Here is a 10,844-nt window from a genome sequence, read left to right as displayed (position 1 = left end):
GATTAATCCTCACAAGAACATCTCGAAAGTAGTTTAATGTAAAGATGGTTTTTGTCCTTCCGAAGGATACTATCAAACATTTATTGATCGGAAACTAGAATTATTGGCAGGAGTCATGTCAATGGATAAGAATAAGCATACGGTTGACATGATCATTAAGTATTCTACAAGTTCTCTTCTTCGAGAGCACTTGAAACATTTTGTCGAGCTCCATCATTCGACGCTTAAATGTACTCGATGGCCAATAGCTGTTTCCAAGCCACCCAAAGTCTTTCACACTTGTAGATCATGTTCTATATTTCAATGACGGAAAGATCACATGCAAATGGGTCCATTCTACCGGATCAGAAAAGAAAGATGAATAAACAAGTGAAGAAGAAGAAGATTAATCTGTCCGCTGGTCGTCGATTGGTCTCCAAAAGAAGAAGAAGAATTCCCGAGAGTTTCGCTGCTTGCTGGTGCCTGAAACATGGGCAGATGCACAAGGCTAAGGAAGAAAGACCACTGGTTGATGAGGAGCTCAGGAACTGTGCCCGAACTGCCTACCTAACACTCGAAAAGATGCCAGGATTGGGTTCGAGGTTGTCCCTTCTTTGTCAACCTGAAAGATGAAGACCATCTGTGTCTTGCTCAGAGCATCGGAGGGCACCGAACAATGCCTGCTGAACCCCAAGCTAAGCTAGTGGGGTATCTTTTCTCTTGCTGGACTCCAAAAGTGGTGGTCTCAGAGTCGCCATCAGTGACTCTTGCTATCAGCAATTATCTATGGGATCATCATATACACTCTCATAGATCACATGACTTACTTATCGTCATCCATCTACCTATCCAACTCGTAGATCCAGACAGCTATCTCGACAAGAGAACAAGGCTCGCCACAAGTTCAGAATCAAATTGCCTGAATTATTGGCGTCTCTCTCTCTCTCTCTCTCTCTCTCGTTCTGCTTCTGGTCTCGCATCACTTTTTTGTTATCTGTATCACTGACCTCCTTTCATACCTTTTCTTACCTCTCTTCCCCCTTTAACGAGAGAAAAAGGATTGGAAAGTTTCAGATTTCTCCGAAAAGCTTCTGCATGGAGAGGTGGCTCCATCCATGGAATCCTTTTGCTAGTGGGAGTTTCATGCCACAATGAATCAACAAGGTAGTGGAGATATACCTCACAGGCAGAGATACTGCTCCTCCAAGGTGCCATGATTGAGCTGGATCTCCCAACCCCACCAAAGCCTCTCCACTGATTCAGCACCATGTGACGATGTCAGTCTGTGTCCTTGGCACCACCTCTCCCAGCTGCAGAAACTAGAGCTATCAGAAGGGATAAAAGCTAACAAGAGCAACAATCATAAGAGTAAAATGCCAAGAGAAGCAGCACTGTGCCAGATCTAGGCAAGGATTTACAGAGCGTAAGATTACTTACTAGTCATTGTCCAGATCCTGTAGAAAGGCCTACTTCCAGTACATAACATATATATAATTCAGGAACATGAATGGTCAGACCAGAAATAAAAACAATTATGGAGTTAAAAACCCCCTCTGTTAAGGTTCTATGAAACCAATCGAATTCTTTAAGGTGACTCCCATCTCTCACCTTTCCGGTCCCTTCTCATGGTCAGCATTACACCTGGCAGCCACATACTCTTCGACGACGGATTGGAGAAGAGGAGTTCCTGTGGATGCTTTCTCTGTTATTGATTGACCAGAAGAGTTGGTACCCAATGGAACAACTTTTTTGGGTAACCAGAGCACAACATTAACTAGAAAAAGGTGAGAAAGTTTTCTGGAGGAGCCAAACCAACCTCCCATGTGGGCATCAGCTGGATTGCAAGTCACACCCGAACTTTACGCCCAAAAATAGCTGTAGCTTTTCTTTCTTCCTTCTCTCTTCTTTTATTCCTGTCCTCCAGGGAGGGGAGGGGAGAGGGAGGTGGGTGGGTGGGTGGGTGGAAGAAAGCTGCAGTCTTTTTGGCTGGGTGAGAGAACACAGCCAGCCCGAGTACTGCAGACAACTCATTTCCCATCCTGTGGAGGCTTTCTTTCAGTAAGATTTGACAATGGAAGCTCACTTCTCTCTCTCTCTCTCTCTCCTCTTCTTTTTCTTTTCTTTAGATAAGATAGTTAATAATGTAATGTTTTGTGCTTTTTAGGTGGACATAATTCCACTTTATCTGCTTTTGCTAGCTAGCTCATGATTCCATCTGCATGAATGATTTCTTTGTGCATATCTTTCAGGTAATCAATCCCTTTTTTTTATCAAAAGTGGAGAGCCTTTAGCTGATGCCCTTAATCTCTATCTATCATCCGTCGACAATAAACTATGTGAGAACTCTCTCACGCAGGCCATTCTTCTCGAGGCCTGCGTCAAGATCTCAAAGTCCATCCCCGGGAGGAATTAGACAGACTTACTTTGATCCTACTTACATGAAAATCCAGGACGAGGGTGTTGGTGAGGAGTCGTTTTCTGTAATGCATTTGGTAGCACATTTTGACAAAGCGATGAGAGGAATGGGAATAAAGTTGTAGGCCTTTTAGGCACTCCAATAAATTTGCACAATCCTTGTCAGTACAGATTGCTGGCTGGCTGGCCGGGGCAGGGCATGCTTTTCCTTTGTTTTCTTACTAAGGATGATCAACCACCAACTACAGTCATCATCAAAATCAAAGTTTATTCAAATTCCAGGGAAACACTTTAGGCACATAATAATAACATGATATTTCGGCCCTTTTCGTTGTATACACTCAAATCACAGGCCCACAAACCAAACAAGATATATGCACCACATAGAGACAAAGCCCATCTAGTAGTTTTGTGTCAAGCCCACCTGATCAATCCAGAAATGCACAGCACAAAGGTGTCAGGTAGCAGCTACGCGTTGTTCTTCTCTATGCAGTAGATTCGGTGGACATAATAAAGAGGCCTTTTGTCACACGGTAGCAACAGGTTGTTGAGGTTCTTTTTCTGCAAGTTGGTTGCTCAGGAATTCCAGCACCGATTGACGCTGCAATGAGTGGGGGAGGGGCCAAGAACATCAGAACCAACATGAGTTGAATGGAAGGTGAAAAGCAGATAAAAACTAACTACCCTTGGTTCTAATCCAGCTTCACTGGGTTCCAGCTTCAAGGATTCTAGCCAACTTATTGCTTCCTTAAATCCGTCTATTGCCACATCCTCATTTCCCAGGTTCCTATCCACGTCTGCAACTTTGGCAAGAGAAATTGCCAGATCAACAACCTACAAAGAATTTAGCCACTTCATTGATAAGCTGGAGAATTAAGCAAAAGTTAAACAGTGATGCTACAGAAAACTAATTAACCTGCTCCAAGGAAATGAGGTCCACATTATATTATGTTATAATAGAAAAGGTACCGATTTAGTTATAAAATGTCATTCACATTATTTTACAACAAAAAAAAAACCCTGATTATAAAAGAGGTCCACACAAATAATTTTAGCAGAAATGAGTAATTTAATTCTGTTACTTTTATGTGACAGAAATTTGTGCACCTCAAACTGGGCTTATATCGACAAGGGTGATAACTAATGCGGCATGCATGATCAACCAGCCATGTCAGATCCTGACCCCCTGGTTTTTAAAAGGATTAGCAGGATGTATCAGAATTGACTGACGTAACTGATCTCAGACGAGTTCCCATCAATCAAGGCAGTCCAAACTCCAAACGATACTCACGGATGGTCCAATTCAAGTCGATCACGATGATTGTGAGCCAATTTCTTCTGGCCAATTTCCAACTAATCTATGATTTATCATGGCCGATATCCAGATGCATAAAATAAAAAAGAAAAAAAGATCCCACAGTCTGATTCAGAAGATTCCATCAAACTGGAATCCCATACTATCAATGACAACCGCATTTCCCAATCCTGCTAACTAATGTTAAACAGAAAAATAATCAAGTTCAGTATAAAAACGTCTACTCTTGTCTACTTTCATAATGTTTGACAGTAAGTCACAATTTAGATGGCTTTAATCTGAAAGAACAGAAATAATTATTTAAATTACCTATGCATGCATGCACGTGTTAGTTCCTCAAAGCAAGACAAAAGAGGAGAGCCTAAGCCAACAAAATAATTGCTAACCTGGGAAGACAAATTTGTGTGCTCTTTGACTGCATTTCGACGAACATCCAAAGACTTTGCATAGTAACTTCTTGCCGATTGCAGGTCTCCATCATAGTATCTAAGATCTCCTATTTTATTTAAGGAAACAGACAGTGTATGCACCAACTACAAAAAAGAAGCTTGTTTCAAATGCTCAAATAAACATCAAGCCGGGATTCATATATGATATTTTCAGTTACTCAACATTTAATCAAAACTAGAAATAACAACCTCAAGATCTTTGGCAGGCAGCTTTGAGAGGAATTCCACACTCTCTTCATAGTAACCAACAGCTGAACTAGCATCCCCCATTGCTCGACTGCAGGCCCAAGGATATGTTACAGATGTTGATCAGCAATGCATGACTTGTGGTTACATGCCAAGTGGATTTAGTATGAGGAGAAGATGGAAGTCGCAAACACAATTCCGAGGTCAAAGATTGTCAAACAAATAATAATTTGTTTTGGAAAAAAAGCAAAGCAAACATAATTGAGTTCACCACATCATTCCTTGTTTACACTAAGTTTGAGTGGTCTCCGTGACAACAATTTCCTTCTTGGTAGTCCCATATGCTTGTACTCGAATTACAGTTCTCTTAATCATATATATCTAAATGATCTAGATAGGATTGCATATCCATTTGATGACACCACCACCCACACACCATTTCTGCTCACTAAAGCCTCGCTAAACATAATTATGAATAACATGCATACATGTAATGTAACTTCGGAAGAAAAAAGTTCCAAAACTAGATCGTCAATTATTATACTTGAAAATGCATCATAAAATACCATAAATAAGACTTCATCATGAACAAACAAAAAGTTTCTGATATGTCAAAAACCGTTCCTACAGTGCACACTTGCAAAATACAGAATAGACAAGCTAAGGGCATAGAAAAACACACCAGCAATCCCCTAGCAGTCCTAGGACAGCTCCAAGCTGTGAACATAAGTCGGGTGTATCACCTGATGTCTGCAACTGATCCCTGATATCCTCTGCACAGATACTTAGTCTTGACTTAGCACTCTCTATATTTTTTCCACGGAAGGCCTGCAGATGATGTGTGCCATAAAGTTACACACTTCACCAGATAAAATATAATTCCTTGTGACATCTAAAAACATTAAGCATTAATAAAGAAATCATCAATTTATCATTCAGAAATTTTCCTGTAAATCGTTTTACACAAGGTCCTGAAAGGATTTTACAACCTCCAACTGGATGTGAAACCCCTACAACGGCTATCAAATTCCTAGCAAGGGCAAAACTAGGGCAACATAGTTTTAAGACCAAGCAATTAGGTGCATTTCGGTATGCTAGGAAAAAGGGTAGAAAAATTGAAATGACCAACTTTAATTAAGCATGATGCAATGTAAAGGAACCTATAGCCCTGGAACACACAGTTATATAGCCAACGATATTTTCCACTCACCCTCATAGCTTGTTGCACTAGAAAAGCACCTCGCTCCATAGAAACATCACCATAGATTACAGTCTTAGGTACATCTTTTACTTCCGTTGCATCTGCATTGCCATGCGACCTCTTGATTCTTGCATGCCCATCAATGAAACGATCAACAACAACCTGAAGATCTGTGTCAGGCTCAATCTTCTCTATGTCAGCACCACACAGCGGGCAATCCTTAAAGCGGGATATGCATACTCTGTAAGTTGGTCAGAAAGTAAGAAACCATAAAATCCTTCAATGAGTAAAGCACATGAAATTTCTCACCTGTATCCACCACTCACCTGCAAAATTTGTGGGAGCAGGGGATACACTTGCTACTTTGATAAAGCAAGCTTTGGCAAATCATGCAGCTCAGAGGTCCCAGTTTAAAAGTATGGGAATCGAAGCCATAGGGACACTTAGGAGATACTGTATCAGAAGGATTGCTTTCTTCGTCACCCTTGTTTTCATTTTCCGCCTGCTGTTTTTCATTATTCACAGATTTCATTGGACAGGCACCACCAACTGAAGCGCCTTTAGCAAATGGACAAAGAGAACTCATATTGCTCAACTGGACCAAGAAAAACATATGGTGTTAGCGCAAAAACAAACTGCTCCTAGACGTGAGAGATGGAACATGACAAGAATCTTTATCCATGCATTTGATAAAAAAGGACTATAAAATCCTTGCATATAAAAAGTAAATGCAGTGTACTGCAGAATTTGTGGGAGGTTGTATACGTGCATATGTATGTGTGTATGTATGAAGTACATGTATGCATATATGCATATATGCATATATATTATGTATGAGTAAGTGTACAAGTGAAATATCGCTTCATTTCCTGCATAATAATGGAAATTTCATACTTAACCCTTGAGATGTTGGAGTGAGCTATATAACCGTTAAAAAAGCAAAAACAAATTACAAACACCTATTCTTTTGGGGTTATACATAAAAGAAACTAGACAAGAAACCTCCATATGTACTCCAAACGAGGGAAATTATGATGGTTCCAGGGCGTTTAAGGGATATATCACTAACTAATGTATAAAAGAAACCAAATTGTAGATAGTTTAACTAAGCATAATTAAAAACACCAACAAGCTAAATCAAACAATTCTATGCTTTGATCCAAATTACAATCTACAACCATCCAAATTAATCAGATTTTGGTTCCTGTGTTTTCAGAAAATTCTAGATCAAAAAATAAAGAAAATCAAGCTTGTCATGGCAAGTCAGCTGCCTCTATCCTATGCTTATGCACTCAAATCAGAAACATTAAAAAAGAAGGCACATGCCATATAATAAGTTTTTATCTCTCTCTTCAAATAGGTATGTAATGATAGATATGAAAGCTACAATTATTCATTATAAGTAGAGACACTTAATGTTTTCTTTTTCAACTGTTATATGCACATTTTCTCTCCTCTTTATGTCCACTTGTTGCTGCCTAAATCCCAACACCCGAACGCCCTTCCCTCCAGACCCCAAAAAATAAGGCAAATAAGATAAAAATGATGTGAACCAGGATTGGGTAGCAATCCCCAGTCCCCAGGTCCAAACAGATATACATCTCTTGGTTTAGGAAGGATTAACCACCCAGAAACAAAATAATCATGACATACAGCAGATTTAAGGATTTTTGGATATGAAATCTGCATTACCGATTCCCAAAAAAAAAAGAAACACTACCTAAATGAAATTCCAACGCAATGTACGAACACCTAAAAATTGCAACAGAACTCGCCTTTTGATGATGGTTCATATTCCTGAAATGATCTTTTAAGGACTCGATTACTAAAAGCAACTAAACATAATGATACCATTTTACTCTGTCCTCAAACTTCACCCTCGAACAATAACACCAAACCACTGCTAGCCTATATTGTCTGCTCTGTGCTTACTCCATCCACCATATTTCCATGATTGCCTTGAGCACTAGCATCATTATTGATTTTCTACGTTAAAGATGAAGCTCGCCCTCTGCTTCTGTTGCTGTGAGAGGTGAAGGTAGCAGTAAGTCAATGGAAATCTCAATGACTTGGACTTTAATAAACCAAAACATCTTCATGTAATGTCTTACTAGAAGTTTGTTGGCATTCTCAAGAATCAATAGATACATATTTATTCTCCAGAACATCGCATTATTGATATGAAACATGATGATGAAAAATTAGGTGGTTCGGGTCAAGGTATTGTGTGGCTTGAGAAATGGAGTAGGCATCTAACATATCGGTGGGACAAGTTGGATTATTTGGGGCTTTTAATGAAGTATCAAGGTGGATGGATTGAAGATGAAAGCAAGAAGTTATGTTTCTGTGAGATTATCTAATAGTTTATTATATCAATGTAAGAATTTATGTTTGGGCTTCACTATAAGTAGTTTACCATTAAATAGAAATTCAAAGGGCACACCAGTTTTGTTCATTTATAGAGAATGATGTAGGAATTAAATGATAGAATAAGAGGAGAAAAATCAGGATACTAAAAATCGAAAAGCGGTGACATAATATAAGGATAAGTGGCCGAGCTAAAATTCATAAAAGTCGTCTACAAAATCAAATTCGACAAACACCTAATCGTAGGCATAAGGGAATATACCTCACCTAATATAACCAAGTATCAAAAAAGATTAATAAAACTGCTTCGTAGATTTTCTTTTAATTCCCTCTTAGACATCCAACATTTCTCTAGGTATTTAAGTTTTTCTAGGGTTTTTTACTCTCATAAATAAAGCAACCAGCACAATTAGGGGGAAAAAAACCTGGTTATGTTATTTTCCCTCTTTAGAGCTCCCAAATCAACTACAAATTAACTAAAACCTTAATTAGGCCATAACCAAGAGTAAAAGAACTGCTCCAACGAGAAGAACTTTGAAGAACAATCGACATCGGAATCGAAATAAGCAGACCGATCTAATAATCCCTATCAATACAAAATTATCAACAGCACATAACAAATAGCCCGAGAGAAGTACTCGAGCAAAAATCAAGACTTGGTCGTTTCTTGATCCGACACAGCCTCATGCAAAGTACACGTCAAAAGGAGCACCCTCAGCTGCAAACTCTAATCTCAGCGATCCAAATTCCTCGAGTACACAAAAGGACAACAAAAAAGAAGAGGAGGAGGAAGGATACTATATCCGATGGCGCGATGGCAGCGGGAAGGAAGTCGTCGCCGCGGTCGCGGGTGGCGAGGGGAAACAACGAGGCCGAGCTGTTGTGGAGATGAGGGATCGGGGATGGGGTTTGAAGCGGAGCCACACAAATTTCTTTGGATGTTAGGGTTCGATTGTGGGAGATATTTTGGGTCGTGATGAGATTGGGTTCGGCCGAGCCCAACATTTTGATTCGGTCCATTTCGATCCGGATTTATAGGAATTCTTATTTATTACCTTGGAATTTTTTATATTATATAATTTAATGTATTTACCATTTTGATGTTATTTTATTAATTTTTTTCTTCATCGTAATAAAAAATTTTTTTTTTCCTTCCAACAAAATTTTTTAAAAAATAAATATTATATATAGTAGTTTGATGATTAATAAATTCTCAGAGATATTTTTTGGGAGATGTCATTTTTTATATTTTTCAAAGGGTGATTCTCATTTGTTATAATAGTTGAAATGTTCATTGATGAATCATCTTTGAATTTTATAATATTTTGAGAAATGGTAATCTGATTCATCTTTCAATATGCTTTATATTATTTTGAGGAGTTTGTTAGATAAAAATATTATTTTACTATTTATAATCTCTTAATTATCAATCTTATCCATCTACTCCCCCTCTACCTCACTGTGATGCTCCCCTCACCTCATCTCCGTTTCCTTCTTCCTCTTCCCTCTGACTTATAACACTTGATGAATAAGAGCATCATTTAATGTCAGTTTGATGTTATTTGTCACTCCTTTCTCTTCCCTGGTCTTCTAACACTTGATGAAGATGAATAAAGACATCGCTCAACGTCAGTTCGATATTGTTTATACATTACTTGTTGCTCGTTGCATAAAAAGAAGAAGAAGAAAAGAGAATAGAAGAAAAAATACATTTATATTTATTTGTAAATAAATATATTCAAAATATTAAAGATTTTTAAAATAAAAATTATAAATAGTAAGGAGGGTTGTCAATAAAAATATCGCCCGTTTTTTCTAAACCACTAAAGATATCTATTCAATATCATATAATTTTTTAATATAATACTTTATATTATTTATAAATGAATAAGAGCATCATTTAATGTCGGTTTGATGTTATTTGTCACTCCTTTCTCTTCCCTCGTCTTCTAACACTCGATGAAGATGAATAAAGACCTCGCTCAACGTCAGTTCGATATTGTTTATACATTACTTGTTGCTCGTTACATAAAAAGAAGAAGAAGAAAAGAGAATAGAAGAAAAAATATATTTATATTTATTTGTAAATAAATATATTCAAAATATTAAAGATTTTTAAAATAAAAATTATAAATAGTAAGGAGGGTTGTCAATAAAAATATCGTCCGTTTTTTCTAAACCACTAAAGATACCTATTCAATATCATATAATTTTTTTCTAGATGAGTTGATTTTTATTAGGTCTTGAGTCCTTTATTCTTTTGATAAACTTATGTTGTCTTCATCTTGATGGAGACATCAAAAACATTATAAGCCTATGGATATTGCTCCAACCAATTAGAAAAATAAAATCCAAAGAGAGACTTTTAAAATAAGATGGTATCTATATTTAAATATTTATTACCTTAAGTTATACATAAACATATTGACTAAAATAATGTTGATGATGTCAGAAGAAAAAAGAAAGAAAAAACTACAAGCGACAAAGCTTAGTAAGCTCATTGTTTATCGAAGGGAACAACATTTTCTTTCTTTTTATTGACTTCTCTCATAGAAGAAGATTTAATAACGAGAGTCATCTTCGTTATTGGATTTGGAGATTCGTGCTACATGCTGATATATAAAAATATATATTTTAGTGGAATGATAGACAATTAATTACCTCATATATTTCAATTAAAATTTTAAAACTAAGAAACATAAAAGAAATACTACATAAAGAGTATGAGACCGTAAATTCTTGTCATATTCCCTTTTTTTGTTGTGCACATAAATGACGAATAAGAGAAGTGAGAGAAAAAATAAAAGGTAGTGAAAAAAAATAAGAAGACTACGGCATACTTGCAACAAAATCAAGTACGTAAATGATGTTTGCTTATTATAAATGAATTGATACGGCATATTCCAGCACCGTCAACGTGGTAACGATCAAC

At 37.3% G+C, this 10,844-nt stretch overlaps 1 protein-coding gene across 2 annotated transcripts; it reads right to left on the bottom strand.

Annotated features, from left to right (window-relative positions):
* Positions 1-2,645: 2,645 nt before the first annotated feature.
* Positions 2,646-8,894, bottom strand: LOC135595248 (protein NCA1-like). Of its 2 annotated transcripts, none has more exons than XM_065085915.1 (8): positions 8,711-8,894; positions 5,872-6,140; positions 5,555-5,786; positions 5,027-5,172; positions 4,348-4,435; positions 4,096-4,242; positions 3,079-3,228; positions 2,646-2,995 (listed from the first exon to the last, which is right to left on the bottom strand). In XM_065085915.1, the coding sequence occupies exons 2-8, from the start codon at positions 6,129-6,131 to the stop codon at positions 2,921-2,923; spliced, it is 1,098 nt and encodes a 365-aa protein (XP_064941987.1). In that variant the 5' UTR covers positions 6,132-6,140; positions 8,711-8,894; the 3' UTR covers positions 2,646-2,920. The 2 variants fall into 2 exon arrangements, with proteins under 2 accessions (XP_064941987.1, XP_064941988.1); XM_065085916.1 differs by having other exon boundaries at positions 8,551-8,847.
* Positions 8,895-10,844: the final 1,950 nt, after the last annotated feature.

This window comes from Musa acuminata, chromosome BXJ1-10, assembly GCF_036884655.1.
Source record: "Musa acuminata AAA Group cultivar baxijiao chromosome BXJ1-10, Cavendish_Baxijiao_AAA, whole genome shotgun sequence".
In the NCBI taxonomy this organism is placed as follows: domain Eukaryota; kingdom Viridiplantae; phylum Streptophyta; class Magnoliopsida; order Zingiberales; family Musaceae; genus Musa; species Musa acuminata.
Note: the sequence above shows the minus strand (reverse complement) of the source record. Positions and strands in the feature narration are given on the sequence as shown.